This window comes from Chaetodon trifascialis, chromosome 10, assembly GCF_039877785.1.
Source record: "Chaetodon trifascialis isolate fChaTrf1 chromosome 10, fChaTrf1.hap1, whole genome shotgun sequence".
In the NCBI taxonomy this organism is placed as follows: Eukaryota; Metazoa; Chordata; class Actinopteri; order Chaetodontiformes; family Chaetodontidae; genus Chaetodon; species Chaetodon trifascialis.
In genome coordinates this window covers 24,421,998-24,449,877 of record NC_092065.1, presented here as the reverse complement: position 1 = coordinate 24,449,877, position 27,880 = coordinate 24,421,998, and the positions used below count along the sequence as shown (strand labels likewise).

General features: G+C 44.8%; 2 protein-coding genes across 4 annotated transcripts in view; both read right to left on the bottom strand.

Annotated features, from left to right (window-relative positions):
• Positions 1–1,072, bottom strand: part of ttc38 (tetratricopeptide repeat domain 38) — a 236,245-nt gene extending 235,173 nt beyond the window's left edge. For 2 of the 3 annotated variants that reach the window (XR_011602520.1, XM_070971675.1), the window contains exons 1-3: positions 979–1,065; positions 441–518; positions 216–297 (exon numbers count right to left, since the gene is read on the bottom strand). Coding sequence is in view for 2 of the 3 variants with exons in the window: in XM_070971675.1 (XP_070827776.1) it covers positions 216–297; positions 441–518; positions 979–1,008 (190 nt within the window). In the remaining variant the exon portion in view is untranslated. Of the gene's footprint in view, positions 1–215; positions 298–440; positions 519–978 lie in introns of all 3 variants that reach the window. The other variant, XM_070971674.1, reaches the window with a different exon arrangement.
• Positions 1,073–1,953: 881 nt separating this feature from the next.
• Positions 1,954–27,880, bottom strand: part of mical3a (microtubule associated monooxygenase, calponin and LIM domain containing 3a) — a 91,865-nt gene continuing 65,938 nt past the window's right edge. Inside the window, exons 29-47 of the mRNA XM_070972808.1 lie at positions 27,415–27,610; positions 26,549–26,835; positions 26,182–26,274; positions 25,394–25,546; positions 23,626–23,700; positions 23,350–23,463; positions 23,180–23,259; positions 21,152–23,096; positions 19,778–19,894; positions 19,584–19,678; positions 17,989–18,039; positions 17,174–17,281; positions 14,393–14,486; positions 13,503–13,553; positions 12,447–12,497; positions 9,023–9,088; positions 5,492–5,591; positions 4,413–4,486; positions 1,954–4,302 (exon numbers count right to left, since the gene is read on the bottom strand). Of these exons, the coding sequence (XP_070828909.1) occupies positions 4,118–4,302; positions 4,413–4,486; positions 5,492–5,591; positions 9,023–9,088; positions 12,447–12,497; positions 13,503–13,553; positions 14,393–14,486; positions 17,174–17,281; positions 17,989–18,039; positions 19,584–19,678; positions 19,778–19,894; positions 21,152–23,096; positions 23,180–23,259; positions 23,350–23,463; positions 23,626–23,700; positions 25,394–25,546; positions 26,182–26,274; positions 26,549–26,835; positions 27,415–27,610 (3,935 nt within the window). The 3' untranslated portion in view covers positions 1,954–4,117. The remainder of the gene's footprint in view (positions 4,303–4,412; positions 4,487–5,491; positions 5,592–9,022; positions 9,089–12,446; positions 12,498–13,502; positions 13,554–14,392; positions 14,487–17,173; positions 17,282–17,988; positions 18,040–19,583; positions 19,679–19,777; positions 19,895–21,151; positions 23,097–23,179; positions 23,260–23,349; positions 23,464–23,625; positions 23,701–25,393; positions 25,547–26,181; positions 26,275–26,548; positions 26,836–27,414; positions 27,611–27,880) is intronic.

Sequence of the window (27,880 nt, the reverse complement as noted above, 5' to 3'; positions counted from 1 at the left end):
CTCAAAAATCAGGACTGAGTAATCTCAGTGGAGTCACTTGATTAATTAAAGGTTTGATTTTAAAAAATAATGAAGTCTGCTGCTGCCTTCGAGGCAGGTGTACTTTCAGAGATTCTACGTGCCACCTGGACTTATCTGCTTAGGCAACAACACACACATATCACAAAATTAATAAATCATATGAATTAATAATGCCTGGCCACGTGCCTGCTTACCAAAGTTAGGGTCTGCTGCCTTCATGGCAGAAACGCACCCTTCGATTCCTCCCACGGTGTCATCATTCCGCCATTTCACATACTACAAAGTTGACAAGTTAATTGCAGTTTTGGTTTTCACTGACATGCAGCACTCTGCAGAGTATATCACAGTGTGTGTGTGTGTGTGTGTGTGTGTGTGTGTGTGTGTGTGTGTGTGAGAAGTACGTCACACAGGTGGGCTACCTGAGAGAGCATGGCGTCATACAGTTTGCAAGCCTCATTACTGCTGGTGGACAGTGGAAGACCCTCTGCCCTCCATGCCTGCAAGAGGAACAGAAGGACGCAGACAGAAATCAGTGGACGTTGTGTACTCATGCACGCACACTGCCACAGAGCGGTTTCCCTGCTCTTCACGTCAGACAGGCGCCTGTGAAGACGCGGAACGTCAGTTAACTTGACTCCGCAACGAGCGCTTATCGAGAAACTTCCGGTTATCCAGAGACAGATCTTATCTTTAATTTCACATTCATGAGTTGGTCCTCTGAGCTGAGTCTGTATTTCGTGTGAGCTCAGAAGTGGAACAGTTTAATCCCACACTTCATTTTAACTTTACGTCCCTGTCTGAGCTCCATTCAAGCTTGACGTTACGTAACACTTACGCCTTCTGCACTTTTCATTTACTGTCACAACAAAATAAAACAGCGAGATTCGTTTCCTCTCCCACGCTATTCTTTAAAGTTTATATGATGTAGCTGCTTCTTCCTGAAGCCCCATCACTAACCTGGCAGTCCCTGAAGCTTGAAGTTGGCATTTTGAAGATGCAGTTTCACCCTCTTCGAACAGTCAAGCTCACGCATCTGATGCGCTCAGTTTATAAGGGAAAGGCGACCGGAAGTTTGATTTGCTTTCAAAATAAATGCACGATCAAAACGTGTAAAGAATGTTTATATTACAGTATAATGTGCTTTCACTAATCATTTTCATGTGTACAATTTGTATTGGTGCCGAGGAGAGACTTTTTCACGGAGCTTCATTATCTATTCCAAGAAAATCATCCCTGTTGATATCATCAACAAGTTTATGAGAGGACAACGTCCTGATGACGTCATTAGTCACCTCTGCTTGGACGTGAATACATCTCTAACAGAAGTCAGGGACGTTTAGCAGTAGAGGGTCTGACAAACAGTTGCTAATGCCTGCAGGTACATGTTTTTTGATGCCTGATGCTCAGGACTGCAAGTCTATTTCTCTGCCTCTCCTGCTTAGATTTTAACCATTCTCGCTTTAGTCTGTCTCTTGTGAGCCCCCCAGCTTTATGGAAGTGCAACACTAAATCGTTGGACAACTATTTAAATTGCCTTGGCCCACTTAAGTTTTCCCCAAATGCAGCACAGGCTTATCAAGCATTTATCAAACTATATATGCTAGGAAGTATATATGATATTACATTCCTAAACCAGTGTAGCCCAGCTGTATTACATAATCCACCTACATGCATGTGGGTTCAGGCCTCATCTCTTTGTTACAGCATCTAATATTCTCTGCAGAAACAAACAGATTTGAGCTTGACTATCTATTCAGACAGAGCTGATCATGGAGGCGGAGAGAAAGGGAAGATCTCTCGCCGAAAAGGGAAGAAAGTAGCCAAAAATTATGTCAGTTTTAGTCTACAATTGTGTTTCATAACAGTTAAATAAAACATGTTCACAAGTATAACTCATGCAATCAGAAAGGGAGACCTTAGTGAACAGACATTGAAAAGAACAACTGCATTGTTTTATTGCCGTTTTCAGCATACATCCAACACCCCTATGTATTTTAGCTACATGAAGCATTTACATTACATGTCATGTGTCAACAGAACAGTTTAAAAATTAGGATTCATTTTCTTTACATATAATACAGTTTGCACACATGTTAATAAATATCAATACAATCATGTCAAACTTATCACACACCATCTAAAACGACTCTTAAAATTACGCAACTTTTTTTTTTTATTCACAGCTCATACCAAGTCATAAATATAACCTTTAGTGTTTCTGTGCTGTAAAACAGTGACCAGTGGATTTTTTACAGTTGTCAAAAAGGTTACTAGATTTGACTTTCCACCAGATAAACCACAATGATCCTGCCTGATGCAAGCTGCTAATAAAGCACTTTCTTCAGCACCCCGTTTAAAATCATCTGTCTGTTTGTTTGGGGATATCATGTATAAAATAAAAATGTTTGAAAAATAAAAGAAGACATCTTGAGCTCAAGAGGGATACACAGATGTGACTATTTGAAAAGCCAGTCGACACAGAAAAATAAAATCTAACCTAAGTGCGGAGAATGAAAATGAAAAAGGCATCTTGTTCAAGGGTAAAGTACTAACACTGCCAAATACTGATGTCAGCGTCGTGTAGTGTGTAAGTTTTTGTGGTGTACTCCTCAGATATTGCAGCCCATCCAACAACAGAGTGGCACAAAATGAGTCATGTAAGCTTTTGTGATCTCTCATTAACGGCTTCATTAACGATGACGTCCCACTGTTAACATGCGTTAGGGAAAACTTATCTGAACTTGAAGAGACAGTCTACTCCTCTTCAACAGCCACAGTAGGAGACATAAACATCCGATATTCAACATGGAAGTACTTGTAAACGTTAACTGTCTGTGTGATATACAGTGAATGGCATGTCACAGAGAGGCCCATCATTATCGAAGTGTTCATACGGTCGATAGCTCGAGGCTGCGTTCTATGTCCTAGCTATCAAAGACGATGTGAAGCTCTTTTATTTGCCTGCAACCTTTATTCCTGGCATGTAATGGCTTGTGGGTGCATGGGAGTGATGCGAGATAATGAGATTCTGTGCTCTCTCCTGCACATGCAAAACAAACAAAAAAAGCTCACCTGTTAAACGCAAACGAAGACAATAAATACAAAAAAAACACGGCCATATTTAATGGTTTCTTTGCATCGACTCAAACGCTCCGTGAGAGGGAAAAAACGCTGTGACTTTGCAGGTTGTTAGGATGTGGAGTCGGTCAGTTTGCCGCTGGATAGAAAGGCAGCTTCAGCAAAGGATGTCCTTCCTACAGTCAGGCTGAAAAGGAGAGTCTGAGATTGCGGTCGGAGACGTCACTCCAGCGTTTTGGGGCAGCTGTGGCTCAGGAGGTAGGTTGTCCACTCATCGGAAGATCCGTGGTTCGATCCCCGGCCTGTGCTCCCAATGGCTGCGTCATCAGTGTGCGAGTGTGAATGGTTATCCCTCCTGATGAGCACGTGGCACCTTACGTGAAGTGTATGAATGCGAGTGTGAACGGGTGAATGCTCTGTTTTTAGCGCTCTAAGCGGTCGGTAAGACTAGAAAAGCGCCACAAATGCAGTCCGTTTACCGTTTGATTACAAGAGAGGACCCTCATCTGCTGAGAAAAGGACTTGTTCTATCTACACAACTATACACAAACAAACAATTCTTTACAATCCCTTTACATCAGCAGGACCGAACTGCATTCTTCCCTTTAGACAATCCAGAATGAAACATTTGACCAAAGGCCCCCGCCCTCCCTACGTTTGAGAGGATCCACTTCAAGGCTGGGATGATAAAGCTGTGAATGTACTCGCCTCTCCACCCACAGAGAGAGAGCGCAAGCAAAAACTGCAGTGATTAACTAGGACTGCCTTTGGGCATGGGATATGTAAACGTTGCAGACTGCTGCAATGTCAGAGGCAGTCGCAGAGTCTGTGTGTGTGTGTGTGTGTGTGTGTGTGTGTGTGTGTGTGTGTGTGTGCGTGTGCGTGTGTGTGTGTGTGTGTGTGTGTGTGTGTGTGTTGGGGGAAATCTTTACACATTCACTGCTGCAGGTGTTCAGCAGACGATTCTGATCAAACATGACCATGAGGAGCAGAGACTGTCTGTCATGAGTCAACTCCTTTAAGCCCAGTTGAGGCTGAAGCCTTTGGAGAGCATAACGGCCTCCAGGTCCTTGTCCTCCTCCCTCTCCCGGAGCCTCTGCTCCTCCAAGAGGGCCACCAGGGCATCACGCTGCTCCACCACCTCCAGCATCTCATTCAGGATCTGCTTCTCTTGAGCCAGCTCCTTCTCCGTCTTCAGGTGGTCTGAGAGAGGCGTAGGAAGAAGGGGGAGTTAAAGAGAGCGGATAACACAGAGTAAACATTGAGAGCGAGTGAGAGTGACCGCGGCTGTGAATTAACGGCCCGGCGCTCACCTTCCACAGCCATCCGCTCCCTGAGTTCCTGCTGCAGGCGGCTCTGCCGGTCCTCCAGCTCCAGCTCTCGGGCACTTGAGGACAGAGAGAAAGAAAAGATGGACGATCTAAGTTTGTTTCACTGACAAATTCCAGTTTTTAACAGCCATGTTTTTTGACAGTATCTGCATTTATTTTCAAAAAGATGAGGAGTTTATCTAATTGCTTTAAGGAAGTGGAAATGCGAGAACAATGGATAATTTAATGACTTGTCAGAATGTAATGAAGTTGTTTCTCTACTTGGATTCCAAATGTAATAACACACTGTATCAAGTCATATAATAGCACTGATTAATGATTCTGACTTCTTTGGGGCTAACAGCCATTTTAAACTCATGATGCGATATTAATTATCAACATCAAAATGAGGCAATAAGTCAGTATTATTCTATCATCCGGCACTGGTTATAATTTCCTTGTACTTAAATGATGAAATACCATCATTAAGTAATGTATCACAGGTATTACAGGCTGCATGACATTTTTATTGCGGCTGGAACAGGGGCTCTAGGGTCATTGCTCTGTTTAGTTCAGAGTGAAATATCTCTACTGCAGACAATCATGGTCCCAGCAATCAATCCTCATGACTCTGCTGATCCCCTGATGTGTCCCCATAGCGCCATCCGCAGGTCAAATGTTTCACTTGACCAAGTCTGGAGTTTAAGGGAGGATAACTCTAAAATTAACCTCCCATCAGACCTCAGCAGTGCTTGGAGAACAGCGCTGGAAAGGCACGGTAAACATTGCTACGTCACCAACATAAACATATGTGTCGAGATAATCTGAGCACTCAGCTCGAAGTCCAGCTTTGGTTTCATCACTTCATCACAAAACTCAGCATGACTATGGACGCCTGGTCTTGTTTTACTGCCATTTTTATGACATTTTGACACACACATGATGGAATAAGCTGAGATAGCAACCAACAACAGGCAGCTAAGACATGGAAATGACCACCAAGGTGTTCTTTCTCATTAGTGTTGAGACAGATAAGCAGAGAGATAGCTTATCTACCTCAACACTCACAGTTGTGTACTTACAATATCATGAGTTCTGACTCATAGCGGACCAGGGCGTTTTTCTCCTGTACCAGTTTGAACCACTCTTGCATTAGCTTGGGATCGTCCTTCTTGCCCATGCCTGGAGGAGAGAATGCAGCACACAGTGGGAGTCAGAGGCCAGATGGCTGGGAGACGACACTGATGTCACACAGACAAGGACTGACACAGGCAATGCAATGACAGCCAAGCCAGGATGTCCTCGCTGAGGGATGGTGACGTGGAAGGATGGACTTGACACCGACATGATCAGTCACACCATACTTAAAGGGACGTTTCAGGTGTTTTTTTTTGTAAAGGGGCTGCATGAGGCACTTGTGCACAGTCAGTGTGTTACCTACAGTATGTAGAGGCGATCAGCATGACTCCTGTTTGGAGAAGCACTGCTATGCAACGCAATGTACTGCTGTGCAAAGGTCAGCAGCAAAACATGTTTTATCCACCTAAAAAAATGGCCTACCTAAACAAAAAAATCTGACGCTATATTATGGATACTTCCGGGGCTTTACCTCACATCACACAGCCGTTCTTCTCAACTGTACAGCTTTAATGTTGCTACGCATGCCCCACACAGTATTGGGGTTTGGGTCAGAGTCCCAGCAGTTTGTGAATGAGAATGATGCCGGAAAGGAACTTTGCAGATGGAGACTGAACAGACTGAAGGAGAGAAAGAAAACCTCTGATTCTTTGCAGTCATGTGCAGGTATTTAGCGCTGCATTACCTGACGCTTGAGTCTGGCTCATTAGAGGTCTGGATCAGTGCCTGGAGTGTTGAGAAAATGCCGTGCCAAAGGAAAGGGAGGGTAGAATGCTGAAAATACTCCTAATATAGCACACACTTAAACTGATATTGACTGTTTTAGGATTCTTTTCGGGGGCTACGATGCGTTTTGCTGCTGACCCCGTCTACAGCAGTACACTGTTCATCCTCTGTGCTGGTGCTCGTACTCAGACATGAGCACCTCACACAACCCCACTTCAAAAAAACCCTGAACTATCACTTCAAAGATGACGCACAGAAGATGGCGTGGAGCAACAGGTTTCAACTTTGGCAAGTGTGCACACATGCACACAACCCACACACACACACAATACCTGTTGTTGCAAAGTTGAGAGTTTGTGTTACCCAGTTTGGAGTTTGTGTCAGACGTAGCTTCTGTTTGGGAGCAACTACCAACTACTCCTCCTATCACTTTTCTTTTTTCAGAGTGGGTGGGCGGCAAAAAACACAAACACACCAATCAGTAGCTAAGACATTACAGAGAAGAACTTCTTCATCCTCCCCTGCCCACATATTGACCCACCCGAGGAAATAAAATCCTTTTTAGATCCTATTCACGCCGAGCGGAGTGAAGGTAGAATTAAAAAAAAAAATGCATGAATTATTCTGCTGTTGTTACATATTGAATTACAAGGTCAAGTGTTCACGGGATGACTTCTCATTGAGAGCAAAAGCCAAGCTCACACTCCTCAGGGTAAAGCATGTTCGGGCGCCGCTGGCATCATGCATTGCTCTTGTGCAGTTTTCATAATCAGCACAATCAGTAGGAGCACAAAACAGCTGCGCACTTCTCCTGCAGACCCGCTGTGAGCAGAGGAGACCGGCCTACGAGGCATGCTCAGAAAGGTCTGCTGCTGGGGCGATGCATCCCTTTCATTTATCTGACTGCAGCAGGTGGAGCCAAGCAGCTTCAATGAAGGCAACACCTGAAGGCAAACCTCGATGCAGCGTGACATACTTAGCTGGGGAAGAGGAGGCTCTTGCAAAACAGAAAGGAAAAACATTGTACACACATAAATCGCATGGTTGTGGTCTCGTGGGCTGGTTCTCACTAATTAACAGAAAAGGGACAGAGAGGCAAAGCTGGAGGAGAGCCGCTCGCGCTGGAGAGGAACACGACGCGTCGAGACAAAGGAGGAATTATAAAAGCAGGGCTGAGAATCCAAACCTATCCTACCAACAGGCATTTTTCTTTTCCTCTATTCAACCTGTTCCACCGCCACCAACTCTCAGCCAAAGGCTCCGAGCACAAAGGAGAGAAGAGCGGCCGGCGCGAGGCATGAACAGCAACAAAGGAACAAGAAACCAGATCACACACAAACACAAAAGCATGTTTCTTTACACGGATTAGAAGCTCAGGCAAACTGTTCACGGACAGGTGTTAGATCCTGGCAAATCCTGGATGATGCCTTCATTTTTTATTTAAGACTTGTTTTGAGTAAGAGTTGAATATTCATAACAAATCATCACACCGTGCAAGTTTCTCACTCCTTGAACCACAAACTTGACTGTACGTTAGCCTCGTGCCAGGTGTTCACCGCTCGGTGTCGTGTTACTTTAACTTTTATTCAACGGATAAGAAGCAGAATGCCTTCAAACCATCCCAAAAAATGGAAACGGCAACAGACTGCGCCGCTTTCCGATTCATTTGAGCTAAACAGAACACATGCTGTTGATTAAAGACGCGTTACGGCAGAGTAGTTTCCCCTTTGACTGAATGCTGTGACGGAAAAGATCTTTTCCCTACCTCCAATTTCTGAGACGGCGTTACGTTTATGACAGAAGATGAGATCAGTAGTAGAGCAGCATGCTTTCTGCAGCTCAAACTGGAGGCTTTGCCATGTGTAGCTCCCGCCCCCGAGCAGTGATTGGCCAATCATGCCATACAGAAGCAATCTGTTACTGTCTGTTCATTTTGAAGCTTTTTAACCAAGTTCCTGGAGCACATTTACTTATTATTCAAATAATAAACACTGATTGGTATCAGATTGGTTCTCAGTATCAGCAGATATCCAAAACTGGATCAGACCTGAAAAAAGTGGATTGGTGCATCCTGAGTTTCAACCTAGCTGTGATAAATTAAAATGCCAATTGGTTTTGATGGTCATCGGCAGGCAGGCCTGTCAAGCTTTGGATTAATCCTCATGTTGAAACAGTGTGAACATGAAGACAGAGCTATGCTATAGGATTAAAATAGTTGGGATGGCGGGGTCTTTTTGAGCCTTTCTACAACCAAAAACACCAAGAGTCAAAGTAAGGGGATGGCTTAAACTGTGTCTTTGTCTGCTCTACTGTAAGCCGCAAATGTTAGCATCCCAGCTAACTACAAGTAAACCATTGCTGCCCTAAAAAATAGCTGTTCAGGCCTCGAACATCCAGCCAAGGAGCTCGTACATTAGAGTTCAAAGCAGCAATAGCAGTTCTATTCTGCTCCTTATTATGTTTGTGGAGGTTTGAACTTTTAACAGTGTGTATTTGGAGTGTTTTTCAACATTTTTCATCAATTTCCTCATGAAAAATTTCTCAATACTACACTGAGTTATGGAAACATTCTGGGGAAATCTACTGAGCCTGATCACATACAAATGGTGAGGACAGGGAGAGGAGGAGGAGGAGGACCGGCTGGGAGGATGACGGGGAGGGGCGCAAAGGAGTAGCCCGGTTCTGGAGATCCTTATGGTTGCCGTGGTAACCCGCCACAACCGTCAGCAGAGGCGGCGAGGTTACGTTACCTTCGGGGGAACAGCAGGGGCAGAAGGAGAGAGGTCTTCGGCGCGGCATCCCCACAAAGGGCTCAACTTCCACAAGACAGAGGGAAAGAGTGTGAGGGAGAGACGGAGACGGGTGCACCGGTGGGTGAGAGAGAGAGAATGGTTGAAATAAAGCAGGAGGAAGAGCAGAGGTGTTACAGAGAGAAAGAGCAGAGGACACAGAGTGTGGGTGGAGGGGGAAGAGGACGGGCGAGGAAGAGGGAGAGAGAACATGGAGGAGAAAATCAAAAGAGGGCAGGAGCACCGTGATAGGGAGAGGACAAATCACCTAGACAGAGGAGGTGGGAGAATTCATCTGTGTGGTGTGAGGGATGAAAAAGGGGGTAAAAATAGGAAACTGAAATAAGAGCAGACAGAAAACTTGGAGAACGTAAGGGAAAATAATCGTCCCGTTTCATCTCGCATCTGCAGCTTCTCAGATAATCTTCAGTCAGACAACAGTGGCCGACGTCGGCTACGAAACAGGAGCAGCCTGCACATGCGGCCAGTGTTTATCACAGTACACAAAATTATTTAAGCCCATTATTAAAGCCATTACTGATCACCAGGAGATCCATCCTCCTCAGACACAGATAATTGCTTCTTCTTTCAAGACGTTTCAGCCTCTGCTTGTAAACACTACTCGAACATGTTTAGACCACCCGGCTCAATTTGTTGCCAGCATGGTGACTTTTGAAGTGCAGCTACTATTGAAGTGCAAATGAGGACTTTTTCTTCTATGCACTTGCTAAAAAGAGTCTCTCCCATAAGTAAGATCATACACAGTGGACGCTGCCATAATAAACCCCAAACTAAAGACTGTGAAATGAGTGCAGCATGAAGAAGATTCAGGGAGAATTACACCAAATAGGAGGCAGTCACTGTTCTCAGGCTGGTGGGTAAAGGAGCTGGGAGAGTGAAATGCCAGATAATTACTCCAAGGGACTATCACAGAGAAATTAAAAAAGTCTGCTGGGAAAACTGCAATTTAGAGTATCTATTTTGGACATAATAAAATTTTTATGGCTCTGCCAAACCATGCAAGTATGGTTATGAAATGCATTGTTAGCACTTATCGCTCAGTAAATCCTGAATTGTACAGTCATTAAAGGAGACGATTGACATAAAAGTTACAGAAAACTAGCAGATTAAAAGTTCAGGCATGTTGATTCTGGCTTAACTCGTGGTGCCCCCTACAGGGCTCAAAGACAACCATGCTGACAGAGCAACTGTGCACCTTACAGTCCGGTATTCAGTCACAATTCCCCATCACAGGATCAAACACAGGAAGGCAAAGAGGATTAATAGAAAGCTATCACCACGCAGGAAACTGCCGCCATAACACACTCAGGACACACACCGCATCCAGTTGCAAACATTCAAAGTGATTTTTAGTGTTCACACACCATGAATGGAATCAAACAAAGTTGGATTTGAGCCGATGAAACGTCATGCACCTTTAAGAAACCTGGTCCCAGTTAGCTTAGAAAACCTCTTTTGTGCACGTGTGTTCATCTTTAGGTCAAAACTCCACGCGATCTCCCGTCTGATGAGTGACGACAACCAGCAGGACGAACCACAGAGAAGCACAGGGCCTGCTCACACGTGTGAAAATGCACCTTTTTCTCGCTCCTGCTGACGATTCCACTGGCACTGAATGAGTAAGGAAACGCTGCTTTCTAACGTAAAGACCTGCTGACTTTTCAGCAGATATGAGGAGGAAAAGATGCATTCCACTCATACTCACAACAAGCCGGACATCTCACCCAGACACGGTGGACACAGTGTTATCGTTGACCAATCACAGGCTAAACAAAGCGACTAAGGACCTGGGGTTGCAACATTGCCTATTAGCACACACTACACACAAACACAACACACACACACACTGGGGGGAGTTATGCAACTGAGCAGGTATGAGAAAGTCATGGGAGCCACTGCTGGGACTACAGGGCAGATCTACAGCAGCACAGAGCTCGGAGGGGAAGCTAAGAGCCATGCCAGTTTAGTGTGAGTGAGGAGGGAGTCCAGGGCAGCTTAGGCAATACAATCACAGGGTGTGTGTGTGTGTGTGTGTGTGTGTGTGTGTGTGTGTGTCTGGAATATCTGTAATATGTTAATGTGCTTTTTCTTCATCGTTTAAGCTTTCAATCATGACAAGGTGCGATAAGACAAACCGAACGCGTCAGATCACATCATCTTCAGTCCAGCTGGAGCACAATATCACGTCAACACAGCTGGACAGTGTTATTATGGTGTCACGCAGTCTGAAAGGCAAACAGGTTCGCAGACGCAGTAATAATGCAGTTGAGTGACGGGTTTGTGTAGGAAAGTGAAAGGAAGGAAGGCGTTGTTCTATAGCTTTCTTATTGTCAACAAACCCCGTGAAGAGCAAAACCAACAATGTGTGTCTCCAAGCAGCTTCTCTAGCCTTTGTGTAGCTCAAGGCTACAGGCTCTTACTGAAGATGTAAACCCTCAAAAACCGGTCATGACTATAAAGCTGTTTGTTGAGTTTAGCTTTTTTTTTAGACAAGACAAAATCATCTCATAAACTAGCTGTGTGCTGCAGCTTTATAGCTAACATTACTAAAACAAGAGTAAAAAGCACATTTGTTGCATTTGTGGACACATTTAGTGCTGCTGTAGTTTATGGCAGCCTGTGTGTGTATGTGTGTGTGTGTGTGTGCGTGTGTGTGTGTGTGCGTGCGTGCAGCCGTGTGGCTCGTTGACGTGTCAGATGCTCTGTGACACAGACAGTAAAACACACCGGCATTCAGTTGGCACAGGCAATAAGAGGCAGTGGATCCACTGATTGTTGGTTGAACACAGACAATAAGAAGTCTATAGAGTAAACAGCCTTACACTTCATATAAGAGTCCACAGCTCTCTTACACTGTTTTCCGATCTCAGCCTATCGGAGCGCTCCTCAGTGCGTCTCTGCAGTGTTTCTTAGAATGCAAAAAATGTATTGTGCTGTTTGGATGCCTGTCTCTGCAATACGCCGCCGCTCGTATCGCGGCTGCACTTTGCATTGTGCGGCGTGCGTGCAAAGGAGCGACAAATAAAAGTTACTCATTAATGCATTAATTTATCATTTATAAGTTTACTGAGATCAAAGACGATCTTAAGACGACAGCGTGAGGCCGAGTGTCTGATCTCTGTTTGATGCGAAGAGTGTCTGAACTAAAAACCCAGTGAGGGGGGAGGGATGGGGGAGTCACAGGCACAGCGAGTATTGCAATGAGGCTACGTGCCAGCCAGCTAGCCAATCAGCCAGCCAGCCAGTCAGCAAGTGAAGGTAGATAAGAGGGGGACAAAGCTCAAGTCGTTACAAAAGGATGGGGTAAAGGACAGATTGGGTTAGCCATTAGGTTAGTTTAAAGCGACAGATTTGAAATACATACCGCCCAGATGCAAGTCCAGGATTTCACTGTAATTAGAATCTCCCCAATAGTCTACAATGACAGGGATATATTAGAGATAGGAGTTATTTCACACAGCCCCCAATCTGGGCACACAAACACACACACACAAAATTCTCCAACAACAACAAGTCATGCACGTTCTTGCAGACATGTTTCGTACACACACGGACACACACGCCGCAGCAACACTCAGAACAAAGAGAGTCCGTAAGTACTCACCACAGAGCATAATGCAGTAACGCAGGTTGTGCAAGGCTACGTGGCATTTTCAAAAATAACAGTAGACTGCAACATAGATTTGCCGTACTGTTGTTTACTGGCTCAGTCTGCTCAGCGTCGCACAAAGCCTCTTGTAACGTGCTTGGCGCTGACGTGTCGAGGAGATTGTTTTTATGTACTGCGTGCATTTAATTTGACAGAGCTGTTGCTGGAGAGAAGCTTTTCTCCACTTCCGTACAATCCAATCCATGAGCAGCAACGTTCGATTGCACTAATTGAATGATTTAATGCTTCGTCAGTCGAGACTGAGAGAGCTGCTGAGTGTTAAGTGAGACCTTTGAGTGCAACAGATAAAGTCAGAAACAACTCTGGATTGCTGTTATTCACCACAAAAAAAAAGATCTCGACAAATATCTGCATCAAGTCATTCAGCCGAGGCAAATATTTGCAGAAAATGTTTCAATAAAGACGTTATGAGCCTGCATAGCAATTTATCTCTGATTTCTTTCATTCTGCTTGCATTTTTTTTTTATGAAATGTGACGTGATCAGAGTACAGAAACTCTCCTCATTTGAGAGGCAGCGAAGGAGACAAAAACACATCCAGAACGAGCACACAGAAATCTATGCCAGGGACACACATTCCTCCTGATGGCATGCAGCTCGGACTGACGATGGCAGACATGTTATGAGTGGACAAAGATCAACACGTTCAGAGATGGAGAACTGTTGCACTGTGTCACCACGGATGGAGCCTACATAACAGTGTCACATGTCAGTAATAACAAAAGAAAGGAAGCTACGGTAAGTCTAATACCTGATCTTCTTTTGTGCTGTTTGGGTAATGTATAAGTACCTTTATACAACCCTTTAAGAGAGTAGAGTAGTAAACAAGTTAAAACATGCTCAACAATCGAGAAAAGGTAAATTCGGCTGAAGGGAAAATGGCTGAAATACGTGCATGTCTTTGCGTGATAAAAGCTCTTATTCAAATTCTCTTACTGTCACCATTAAGTAAACTTGGATTGAATATGCTGTCAGCTCACCTCAGTACCTTCCCCGCATACGAAAACGCACATCACACAAATAGTGTTATTGCTACTGAGCGCGAGTCATGCTTCACATGCTTATAAAACTGTACCAAATAATGAACTGCGCTGCTCCCCTAACAAATAACGTATTCTTCATCTGGGAAAGTATATTGTCTGTGATAGTCCCTTGTCAAGAACAATTTGGGTTTATTACTTTGGAGAAGCAAACAGGACTTTCTGCACACAAATCTACGCACTGACGTGTGCTTCAGTGCGGCAGAATAAAAGGTAAATGCAGACTGTGGTTTCAACGATCGCAGAGGGACAGCTTTTCTGAGGCGATGCAACTCTACGTTACATCATCCCAATCATCAATATTATGCTATTATTCCCTTTAGAGCTCTAGCAAAGGCTGAACTCATATCATATAAAGATAAAACACGGTCTCACAGAGCCAGCGCTGACGCAAAAACACAATCTAACTGTCATACGTACGCTAAATCAAAAACTATAATGTTAATGATAAGACAGTTATACAGCATGTGCTAGGAAAGTACACCCTTACGTTCGCTGAATATGAGAGTTCTGTCTATCTGCAATATCATTACTGATCCACCACGCCACATGGGACGGCTGGATTGATTAAGAAGAACGGACGGATGTGACAAGCGGTTACCTGCTTCTCCTCTCAAGGCTTTCTCCACGGCTACGCCCCTCTCTTCCAGCTGCCTCTGCTTCTCCTCCACCTGCTCCAACTGTCTCTGGATGATCTGAGCAGACAGGCAGGTTTAGAGTGGCGTTATTAATGGTATGCACAGGCATGGAGACAAAGAGGCACAAGCACAATAAACAACCTGAGTTATCGCACATGGGCGCACGGAATAATAACATCCACAGTCGGACTAATTGCAGCTCATTTGTCCCAGAAGTTTCCGAGGGAGGTGGCTGCAGAGGTTAACGCTCAATTGATGTAACAGTTTACCCTCGTTAAATATAAACGTCTCGGGGCACAACGGGAGCTCTGCTAATTAGAGCTGTATTGATGTCTACAAGTACGTAAGCCTGTTCGGATGGACCAATACTATTCATGATTTTTACAAAACAAACAACAAAAAACTCGTATTCATATTTCATAGTTCTTCTCTTTTCAGCCCATGTCGCTCTCTAGCTTGTTACTGGCGGTGGCAGGCAATAAGGGGGCAGTGATAGAGGAGATGCAGCAAATTTGAAATCAGTTCTCACTAGTGCTGTCAAAAATATCACGTAATTAACGCGTTAACGCAAATCAATTTTAACGGCATCATTTTTTTTATCGTGAGATTAACGTGCTTTGTGACCTATTGAACATGTAGTTTTTTATAAGCTGTGGCCATTGCTAGTAACGTAAGAAAAACTACAGGATCTGATTGTAAACTGGAAACAAAACAATAGGCACGCCGCACGCATGTGTTTGGTCTTGCCTGCTCGCTAGCTGTAAAGGAGTAGGCTAGCGGTTTGTGTGGATGTCAAGCGCGAAACACCGAAATGGATGCAAACAAGATTCTGAATGGAAAGTTTCAAAAAGTTACCAGATGGGTCGACCGACAAGACCAAAGTTATCTGTGTGTATTGTTGGTGTGAACTGAATTATCACTGCAGCACATCCAGTCTGAAATACCACTTGATGGCCAAACACACGGCGAATGTGAATTCTCCGTCGCCTCCTTGTCAAAACCAGTCGACAATGGATGGCTTTCGACAGAGGCGTATGGATGCTGTTATATTCAAAGGAAACTAAAGAAAGGAAAGTTTAAGCCATGATTCAACTGCACTATAGGCTGAGTCCTAGTTTACAATGATGTGCACTTTGTAACTTTATCTTGGATCACCCTGTTTTGGTCCCTTAGAAAGGGTTGTTGAAGGGGCTTTTTTGTAACCAAGTATTTATTTTTTTGTCATCTGTTTATTGACAGTGTTAAATTGTGTGAGATTTGATTCATTCAAATGTGAATGACTGCTCAAAGTGAAAATGTTAGTGTGAAATAAAACACTACACGTTGTTGTTTTCAATAAAAAACGTTTGCACAAAGCAAGCCGATCCACTTTTCCAGGTTGGTGACAGTATTAAAATGATAATTCAAGGGACATTTAGAATAGATAAAAATGTGCAATTAATTTGCGATTAATCGCGGGTTAAGTACGACATTCATGAGATTAATTGCGATTAAATGTTTTAATCGATTGACAGCACTAGTTCTTATTAATACTTCATCTTATCTATCACGAGATCAGTGGTATGTGTCAAAAGAAGTGGAGCAGCTGTCAATGAATAGCTCCCTGTTGAGCGCTTTGTTAGTGGAGGAGCCGTCACAACAAGCTAAATACTGAATTTCCACCTACTTCTAAACTGCTAATACAATCAAAAATAAGTAAGCAGTATTAATCTTAAGGTCACATCTTTTTTAACCCTTACATTCACATAGCCAATTCAGAAAGTCAGCTAAAAAACAAATTCTTATTTAATATTCTTATTAAAATGCTGTTATTGCACTGACATGCGCAGTAGTGGGTATGTAGGCTATGTAGGCTATGTCATGTACAGTAGATGCTTGAGATTTGACCCTGTTGAGTTGAATATGGTTGATTAATGACATTTTGGTTCAATGTTGGCAAAGTGATGCGAGGGGCAGAATGAGCAGAAAGAGCTGAGTGTAAAAGTTTTCTTTCCCCCTCAGACTCAAACTTCCTCAGCGCTGAACTTTATCAGTGCCACGCAGCAAGAGGAGCTAAACAAAAAGCGTGGTTTGGGTTCTGCAAATAGCCGCTAAAAGGAATCAACTAACCACAGCTCCAGGAGGAGAGACTTCAGCTGTGGCTTAGTGCTGAGTCAGTGGACTGGGAGTCTGACTGCGGAGTTACAACATCAATCACAGTGGATTTCCTGACCAAAGGATGAGTTTGGCCGCAATCCAAGAGGGCTGAGTCACATTAGAGTGAACATTTGGTACGTTAAAAAAAAGGAGAAAAACAACAGGACAACACTGATGTAGGCGATCTCTGTACCTCTAACAAGAAAGGCTCATACATCAAATTGTTGATATGAATAACTGTCACATGGTTTGATGAAAACACTCTGTGTTCTTGTGTTTGATAGACCTATTCAACACACAAACATGGTGATTAAACCAACACAAAAGAACCTAATTGTTAACATCAGCATGCTCACAATGACAATGCTAACATGCTGATGTTTAGCAGGTGTAGTGTTTACGATGTCCACTACTGTAGTTAGCATGCTAACACTTGCCAATTAGCACTAAATGCAAAGTACAGCTGAGGGTTTTGCAGATGTTTGGTCAAAAACCAAAGAATCAGACAAGCTGGCATTTTGTCCTGATGGGAGACATTTCACTGAAAACAAACGTCCACTGAGGGTGGTGACAGAGGAGCTGACGGAGGATCAGCAGAGGTCAGTCACCTGGGCTCTGTGCAGCCTCTTCAGTTCTTCCTGCTTGGCCTGTCGGCGTGCTGCTTTCTGGACCCTCCGTGTCAGCTTGGCATTCAGCTCTTCTTCTGTGTAGGTTTTCTGGCGCAACAACAAAAACACGAGTCAGAGACGTCTCATTCACAAGCTGCTAATATGTGCCATGGACTCCCTGGGGCCCTGGCCCTTCAGGAACACTCAACGGGAGAGGAGGGGGACGAGACCTTGAAGAAGTTGAGGGACAACACTGACTAGCACAAAGTCATCTATCTTTAATGTAAAACTTCACCACACATCTACAGGCTTCTCTAGGCCTAGGAACAATGTGACACATCAACTTCACTGCCGCTCTCACGGCTACAACCCCTCTTCTCATTACGGCATCTTCCATAATAATTGGCAATACAGTATTCGATTGAGCCCCTTTTAGCTGACTTGTGAGGACATAAAAAAGCTGGCTGGCATAAATCAGGAGAAAGAGAGAATAGCAGTGAAGAAAAACTTGTCAAAGTTATTCCAGCAGGCAGACTGGGAGGAAAAACGGTGCCACAGTGACAGATACAGTAGGCAGGTTAATATCGCACCAGTCAGAGAGGAGCAGCCCCTGATGTGGAGAGATGTGGCCAGAAAAGTGAGCCATGAGAGTCATGGAGCAGTGAGTGAGTGGGCGCTGTGGTCAGGCTGTCACATGCATCCAGAGAGGACCGTTAGTTTAGGCCAGATGCACATAAGGTGTTATTACTGGCACATGCGCAGAGGGCTGGGGGTGGGGGTGGGGGGGTTATCAATGGGAACATATGTAATACTACCTTTGTGGCGTACGATCTCTTGAACGCCAGTGCGTGAGGGACATAAACAGACTTGGGGAAGACAAAACAAAAAAGGGAGGAAACAAACATGATACAGATGATATGATTAAATGGGTTAATGATTTTGTTAAATTGGTCAAAATAAAATAAAAAAAGTAACAATTTAGCTGGTACAATCCAAACAGGCAATGTTAATATGCCACACCGCTACAACACGGGAGGGTGCAGCGACATTTTACACATCTATGTTAATCAGAAATTAGTCCAACAGAACAACAATTATGAATCACATCGTAAGAACTTCCAGATTCTAAGACCACAGATTTTAGAGACCCGTCTTACCACAAAGCAGTAAGGCCGATCTGTTAATAAGTCTACCAGAATATATCTAATACATTCACAGACCTGGAAAACTATTAACCACAACAGTCACTAGCGACTAGTCTACACGATTCCTGTGGGCTCTGACGGATTTACAGGCTGGCAGGCATGAAGCAGCTTTAACCTCCTGCTACGGTGGCTGTGTTAAGTCCAAATTCAGGTCAGTGTTACTGAAGAATCACAAAAAGTCAATTCATTCCTCATGTACATTTTCAAAATGAAGAAAACACTGGGAGCGTGTCAGAGTTTCTTAGATGTGTTTACAATGCTTAATGAATTCATGCCTCTGGCCCTGAACTGTATCTATCTAAAGCACCAGAAACACACACACACACACTGAGCAGCAGCGGAGAAAATAATTTGGAATTTCAGCCGAACATAATGAATGCAAATGATTCAAATAAAAGAACTGATATTATAGAAATGTGGGTTTCGTGTGCTGAATTTCTGCACAGGCCAAATCAAATCTACACCACATGGAAATTTTATGAATCAGACTTTTAAAGAAATAACTCATTTAGTAATTCTGCGAATGGATGTCATTATGGTGTCCCTTCAACGTGTTATATTGTTGCGCTTAACGCTTTGAAAAATGTGTTGTTATCATGCTTTGTTGGCGTGAGGGAAATATGGAACCATCCTTTAATCTGACGTTACTTTAAAAAGGGATTAATTATGTATTCATTTCTGAACTTAACGTCAGCAGAATACTCAGAAAGTGTCAAATATTTGCAAAATTATGTTTTTATGAAATTCTAAATCATTTCACTCCCTTTCCGCACAATACCTCCTCATCGTCTTTCCCCTTTTCTCGATCACCCTCTTTCTCCTGCTGTCTTTCTTTATGCCTCTCTTTCACCCTCTGTCTTTCCTTTAACTCCCTCTTTTTCTCCTTCGCCAGTTTCTCCTCCTTTATCGCTTCTTTCTGCATGCCTGACACTAGGTCAAAGATGTCCGTGTGCCGCTGGGAGTGGAAGAAATGATTTCAATGAAAGTGAAACAGAAATGGATACAATAGATGTGATGAGGACAAGTGAGCAAAAGTCACTGACTCTGGTCTGGGACACCTGGCGAGGACAAACACTGGGCGTTTTAAACATGCACGTGTTGGACGAACACACCACCTGCTATGGGGTTGTTGGTGAGGATGTTTACCTGTCTGGATATCTAATGACAAAGGTGTTACGCATCTGATTTCATCTCCTGTGACTTACATCTGCCTTTGACTTCTGGGAGGACCTCTCCAGAACATCGTCGCAAGACAGGTCAGAGTCCTCGGAGAAGCTCAAGTTTCTGCGTGATTTCAAGTCTGTAACAAACAATAAGCAAAGGCAGGAATGTGTCCGTTGTTCTAGAACTAGAACAAAAAGAATCACATTCAAACACCGCATGGCATCACCTGTCTTACCTGACGATTTCCCAAGAGGTGAAGTTGTCTTCTTCCCAGAGTCCTGAGTGGTGGAACTGGAGGACGGCGTGCTTGGACATGATTTATCATCCTTCTTCTTTTTGTCCTTCTTGTACCCTGAGAAAGGTGTTGCTTTCATCAACGAAACTTATACATACTAAATATCGTCGTCAATGAACCTTTATCAGGTGACGAAAACGTGACGAGACACAACGTAAACGCTGGTCATCTGACGATAGCTATAATTAAATATATGACGCAATATTGTTGACGAATAAAAACGAGACTAAATGTGGTTTACAAAAGAAAAACTCTACTAAAACGTCTCTTCATTTTTGTCGACTAAAACGAAACGAGACGAAATGTTCTAACGTTATTTCGTCTTGTTTAGTCGCGTTGTTATTATTTTGTAGTATTTCTGTTTCCTGCGTCTCACTTCATTGGGCGCATCAGGTCACACTGTGCAGTCGCAGCGACGTCACTTCCTCCCGGCATTATTTAGAAGATGCAGCTGTGGTAGGTTAGCGTTAACGACAGACAGCTGACATGGGACCGATGGCCGGCCAGCCGGCTTTGCTTGGTAAAATAAATATGTTGTGAATTCAAATCAGAGCGTCTTGATGTCTGGAATGGATGTATTCTTGAGTCTATAAGGCAACAATAATATAAAAATAAGCTAAGTTTGAATTGTGAAATGGGTTACTTATACTATATTGACGGGGTTAAATAGAAATGCATTACTAAAAAGAGACTAAAATACAATTTTCCATCCATCCATCCATCCATTGTCTATACCCGACTATCCCTTTTCAGGGTTGCGGGGGGGCTGGAGCCTATCCCAGCTGTCAACAGGCGAGAGGCGGGGTACACCCTGAACCGGTCGCAGGGCAACATATAGACATACAACCATTCACGCTCACACCTAAGGACAATTTAGAGTCACCAATTAACCTAATGAGCATGTTTTTGGTCTGTGGGAGGAAGCCGGAGTGCACGGAGAGAACCCACGCATGCACGGGAAGAACATGCAAACTTCACACAGGAAGGGCCTGCCGACCCGGGGATCGAACTGGTGACCTTCTTGAGGCACACGCACTACCTGCTGCCCCACTGTGCCGCCCTAAAATACAATCTTCAATGACTAAAACTAGACCTAAATGTCATCAGTTTTCGTCGACTAAAACTAGCCCAAAAAGGTCACGGATAATTCCGACTAAAACAAGACTAAAATGCTCAGACTTTTAGTCAGCTGAAACTTGACTAGATTAAAAAGAGTATGAATGTGACTAAAACTAATAAAAACTAAAATGACAGCTTGACACAAAGACTAGACTAAGACTAAAGTAAAAAACAGGCCACCGAAAACAACACTACCTGAGAAGACGGCTTTCCACAGCGACTTGTGTTTGGGCGGTGTCTCGTCCGTGCTGGACAGCCTGCTGCTGTCGTTCTTGGCCTTTTTCTCCTTCTTGTTCTTGCGTGGCGAGAAGAGGGAGCTTCGTTTCTTGCTCTTACTCGTAGTGGAGCCGTCTGACGAAGCTGCCGAGCTGTCCAGGCTCTTGTTGCTGCTGAAGAAGCGCTCAGGAACAGTCTCGGCCTTCTTCGACTCCAGAGCTTTAACGGCTGATGCCTTCGGCGACACGGTTGACTTTTTATTTTTTCCAGTGGCATCTGGGGTTACAGTCCAGGCCACCTTGGGTGCCGCGCCCTTGTCGACGTCAGATTCTTTCATTTTGCTGAGCTGCTTGGCCATGGCGTCTTTTAAAGCCTGGCTCTTGATGGACTTTTCTCGGGCCCTTATTCTCTCTTCAGCGATTTCCTTGGCCTCGGGGGAGAACTGAGTAGCCCTCTGGATCTTAGAGGCTGGGTTGACAGGGATGTTGGGTTTACCATTCTCCATTGCTAGGGCCAGATGCAGGGGAGGTCTGTCCCTGCTGGGCTTGCTGGTGGGTGGAGTGTAGTACCTGTTCATGCTTGTTTCTGGCGTCCGCTCATCATAGGTCTCCTCCACGTCATCAGCAAACGGAATCTCCTCCACCGTCTCCACAAACGACTTCCTCACCTCCTGCGGTCGTGGTTTCTTGTTCTTCTCCCTCATGACAACCACTGGAGCTGTTTCTGGATCTGCCTGAGGTGTGGAAGCCTTCCTGGGTGCAGGTTTGGGTGCAGACACGGGGCTCAGCTGGGTCCTCGGTGCAGGAACAGGACTCTTGGTTTTTGCTGGCTCTTTGGCACGCTCAGATGCAGGTTTTTCTGGTCCATTGCTCCAGGACACCTGGTGTCTCTGCTGCCTAAACACGGCTGGAGACTGATTAGCAGGCACGGGAGGCGGTGGGCTGGAGGGCGGGGTCAGCATGGTGGAGTCAGATGTGTTGTAGCTGTCACTGTTAACTGTCTGGCTTGTGACCATGCTCCCGTTCAACCCCAAGCCAGAGCTGCTGCTGAGGTCCCTCTTATCAGAGCCATTACTCTTAGGCTCCGCAGGAGCAATGGGGGTAATTACCTGCCCCTCGAGAGTGATGTTGAGTCTGCGAATGACGGAGCGGCCAGTAAAAGTAGGCTTCTGTTCCTCAGACACATCTGGAGTCTGTGTCGTGACTGGGGTGGAGTCCTGTGTTGAAGCCTGAACAAGGCTCTTTTCTAAGATTTTACTACTGCGGTCCAAAGGTGTCAGACCGAGGCTCTTCCTGATCTCAGCACTCTTCAACCAAAATTCCTCAATGATATCCGTCTTTTTAGATGGAGTCTCCTCTGTCGAGTCATCCACGGATTTTGAGGGCTCAGGTCTGTCTGTTTTGGTCATGGGCGTGGAAGTGACTCCAGGGACGGGCTGAGTTCTGACGGGAGAGTCAGAGGTGAGGGGTGACGAGGGCTCCTGGCATGGCAAAGGCTGAGCACAGATCGGGGAGAGGGGGTTGCCTGTGAGAGGGCAAATAGAGCGGTGAGGGTAGATGGGAGATTTAGGTGTGCAAGTCTCTGGTAAGGGAGTGGGCTGAGAGCGGATTGGAGAGGCAACAGGTGATTTGGCCGGGGATGTGACGGGTGATCTGACAGGTGACTCAATGGCGGGCTTGACTGGGGAGCTGATGGGTGATTTGGCGGTTGAACTGGGCAGGGGTGAGTCCGGGACAGGGAAAGCAGCAGCAGCACTGAGAGTAGGAGAAGGGGCAGAGGAAGGATCCTGGACTGACACAGGTGAAGGACACACTGGGCTGTTGGCAGCTGGAGGAGGAGAGGGAGTCGTCCTCTCAGGCTTCGTTTCCTCAGATACAAAGGGGTCTGGGAAAAAGCGGGTGCCAGGAGACTTGACCAGAGGAATCTGGAAAAGAAACAGAGATGATCCAGATTTAGTCAAAACTAACATCACATACCTCCAACTGGAGAAGCGTGGAGTTATCTCACCTGTGTTTCAGGCTCTGGAGACGGTTTGAGCGGGGAAAGGACGACATCTTCCTCCTGCACGGGGCTCACGCTGGATGGTTCTGAATGCACAAACAACAAAGATGCCTTTTAATTGTGTCAAGCTATACAGTATATGAGCGATCAATGCAGAGGAATTATCAGACACGCACCAATACTGGAGGATGTTTTCAGACTTTCTGATTTCTTGTCGTCTTCAGGAACCACCTCAGCACGCTCTGACTGATGCAAACGAGCCTCAGCTTCTGCATCTGAGGGGATGTCATCTGGAATTTAAAGACAACATTATGAAATATTAAACTGTTACACAGCTTTAAAACTTGAATTATTTATATCCTTTTACTGCAACGGAGCAGAGTTTTCTGTGAGCCAGACACTCTGTGAAAGAACTGGTGGATTCGTTATTATTTGTATTATTAACTGCTCACCTTGATCCATCTCTGTACCAGGCTCCATATCCGGACTGTCTGCTTCTGCTTCCAGATCCTCGTCCTCACAGGGCTCTGGCATGACAACGAAACGGCAGGAAAATGAGTCACCTGGTTACACATTCTCTCTTCAATCAGAAGTTTTTCAGCTTTCAACAACTTTCACTGAACTTTTCTCAGATATTGTTACTGCAGGCTAAATTTTAAAAAAAGAACACCAGAGTTCCAAGATCGCATAATGAAAAAATCTATCAAGACCAATTTTGAAGAGTCGAGCGCAGTTCTAGGAAAAATGCGTGCTTGAAAAGGGATGAAAAGGCTTCATAAGCAAAATCCCTTTCTGTCAGAAAAACCATACATTAGTTTTACATACGAATGAAATCATGTAAGAGCCAAGGATGGGCACAGAGGAGCATTAGTAAAAAGACACATGCAGCTCTCCATTTCCAAAATAACAAATGGAGACATCTGACCAAAGCAAAAGCACAACCAAAATGTTAATGACACTGGTTAAAAGATTCAGCAGCAGGCCCTTCTCATAAAGAAAATTTGTCAGGAGAGACAATCGCTCTCAAAAACTAAAAACAGGCACAGTTAATTCATGCAATTCTGAAAATCTATCACCACTTTAAAAGACACCTCTGCTAAATGCATTAAGTAGCTTCAGGTGGGTGTGGGCATATACTGACAGAGCGCCTGATTCTAGCGCGGCTGAGAAGGTGATTTTTGCTAAGCTTTGTTTCGACCCTGAACGCGAGCGCTGCCTACAAAATCAAATGCATGTGTAGGACTCTCATTCCATTCATTCAAGTCTTTAAACCGCTGATAAAGTACCTCACAGCTCAACTTTGTGCAACTACAAGTGCCATGTAAGGGTTAGTCCAAAAGTGTAACAGCAGCAATAGTGAAATATCTCACGCATCACCCATCAGAGCAAGAAACACTGAGTGTTTTCAAGCCTCGATCTGTCTCTGGAATGCATTACGCTGCAGTACAATGTACTATGTGAGTAAAGAGAAAATAGATATTTTGGAAGTTTGAAGAGTTTGATGAGAGGTTGGGAAGTGAGAGGTGAAACACAGCTGTTGATCTGACCCCAAGAGAGCAGAACTCTTGAGTGTAACAGCGTTACAGCATGCATGCTTGTGAGTGTGCTGGTCTCTGCATGTGTTTCTGCATGCTCCAGAAAAATGCCAGCGGATAGAGTCTAAGACGGGATGCCGTGATCCCTTTTAAGTCTGTGCTACCTCCAGACATGGACTCCAACCAGACTCTCACTGCCTCGTGTCGGGCGGATGTGTGGGCAGGGGCTACGTTCAAACCAGAGGATACAGAACAACAAGGGATAGATGGCAGGGAAATAACAGTAAATTAAATTAGGCACATGGGAAAGAACATAGCAGAACACAAAAGAACAAAGCAGAACAAAATCAAAAGAACTGACAAGGGAGGTTATATGACGCACTGGGACATGGCTGACGAATTTTAAATTCACCCCAGAGGACCGACAGCGAATCTGAATGAAAAATTAAAAGACTGAACACACAATTAGACATTCCAAGAAACAAAAGCAATGTGACAAAAATGTACAAAATCAGAGAAAATGAAACAAAACAGGTGGGTTAGTTGGGGGAGCCGGCTCCTCCTGTGGCAGACGCAGACAAACAGAACAGCAGCAGCCACACTGGTGAAATGAGACACCCTGATCCTTAACTCTGTGAGGCCTACAGTCCAAATCCCAGGTGTTCAGCTCCTCTGGGTGGGTTACCTGTGGAGGAGGGCTGCGTGAGCTCAGAGGGTTGGGAGGCTGAGGCCGCCTGGCCATCCTTGTCTCCCTCAGAGTCCAGGTGCGTTCTCACCAAATCTGGAATGGCCTGAGGATCCACAGGCTGCAGAACCTGTTGGATCTGTAGGTTCCTGGCTAAATGGGGGTGTCAGCATATGGTGTAGTGTTTTCGCAGTTGTGGTGAAGTTGTGTGTGAACCAGGAGATCAGAGACAAATAAAGAGAGAGGAAGGCAGTTGTGCCGGAAAGGTAGAGAAATTTGGTAGGAGAGAAAAGACAGGACAAAAATGAAAGAGAAGGTAGAGAGACAGTTAGAATACAATGGCATTATAAACATCATCAGTGTAGCACGGTGGAGGGAGGCTGCATGCACTACACTGCAAAAAGTCAAACCATAAAAGATAAAACGTTAGAGAAGTAACATTCATTGGTTAAGACCAGTTCTGCCACCCAACACAGAACCTGCAGCGCCTGGGGGGGGGGGGGGGGGGGGGACAAAAACCTCTAACATTTACAGGATCAGATTAGTATAAAAGCACAAACAAACGGAGGGATTGAACAGGTTAAAAGGGATGAGACTCGCGGAAACTCTTTCAAAGAAACTCGCAAACACAAAATCCTTTAAAAACATAACTGCAACCAAAGACAACAGAAAAGTAAAAGCCACACTCTTATTGTGGAAATCCTTAAAAAAGAACCAAACCAGCCAGGTTTAAATTTCACACTCAAAGATACTGCAAACACATCCACAGGCACCGCTGCTGCTGCTACCTTTAAATGTACCAACATCCTCTTCGTCTCTGAGGTGCTTCTCCAGCCAAAGGCCTGACTGGAGCTCTCTATCCCAGGGGCAGTAATCCCCCTCTGCCAGCAGGGGGAGACAGATGCCCAACACAAGAAAAACCCACGTCCAGATACACACATACGGAAGCACACGCAGACACAGTGGAGACAGGGAGAAGTAATGAAGAGGAGGGGATGGAGAGGGAGGAAAGAAAGAAAGGATGAGGAAAAGCGTGTTTGAGACAGTGCCACTTCACAGGAAACAGAGTCTGGACAGGGTGCTAACATACGCCACAGGAAAAAACAAACTACCAGTATGTGCTGCAATCACACCGACAACGAGAAAAAAACTTACCATCGCTTGACTCCTCATCCTCTTCATCCTCATCTTCATCGTCCTCCTCGTCCTCTTCCTCCTCCTCCTCATCTACTTCCCCGTCTCTGCTGGCTGCGTCAGCCGGAGCCTCGCCCTCGTCCTCCTCGCCAGGGTCGCCCCTCAGTTTGGCGTGGAGCTCTACGGCCTCCCTCCAGGGAACGCCGCCGAGGTCTGACGGGCTGGTAGGTTGCTGCTCCACCTCCACGTCCACCTCCACCTCCTCCTGCTCCTGCTCATCCTCCTCCTCCATGTCTGACTCTGAGCTACTGTTGGAAAAGAATGCCGACAATGTCAGCAAAGAAATGAACTTCTACAGTTTTCCAGCTGTATTTCACTGGATGACTTTACATCTTATGGTTTATAAGATTTTGCATTTTCCAGGTTCTCCTGCTGTTACTGAATTAAGCATTTCTTTAAGCAAAACAAGTGATCTTTGCATAAACTTCTACAGAGGGAGGGAGATAAAGGATAAAATATTGGTTCAAAATAAAAGTAATCCACCTCTGCACTGTCAACACTAACAGTGAATTTATCCCCTGCCTGATGAACTTGACTGATATTTAACTATTAAATATGTACCGTGTTTGATATCTATGTGTGTGTTTACAAAAAAATCATTGGTTTCAACCTCTCCAGTGTGAATATGTTATGGTTTTCACCCTCTTCTGTGATAGCAAAGTGAATATCTTTGGGTTTTAGCCTAACAAAAACAGGACAGTTTATGGGCTCTGTGCTCTGATGATGGCCTTCTTTTGCTATTTACTTACATTCTATAGACCTAATAGACTAATCAATAATGGATGATATATAAAAAGTGCTCAGTCTCAGTGGCTCTCTGCTCTTACCTGGAGCCCAGGTCAGCATCTGTGGCCTTGTCCAGCACACTGCTGAGATTATGCTCCGCCAGCGTCTCCTCCGGCACCTCCTCCAGCTCCTCCTCCCGCTGCAGCGACAGACGGTAGTTCTCCAACTCGATGCGTTCAGGAGTTCCACGCAGACGTTTCGCTAAGCTGGGCTCCTGCAGGCCGTTGACCTCTGGTACTGGGGGTTGGCAGAGGAGAGAGAGAGCAGAAAAAATGCAACTGAGAATCAGGTTGGTGCAACAGCGGAGAGGAGCGGAGAAGAAGAAAACCCTCTGCAGTGCAGGAGCCATGCAGGACTGATCAATAGAGCAAGTCTAAGCCTTTCGTCTATATGTGGGAATGAACTGGCCCAAATCAAATTCACTGTGTCACTATTTGTGAAATCCTGGCAATGTTTGTGTGTGAACATGTCAGGCTAGCAGCATTAAATCCATCACACATCCAACCA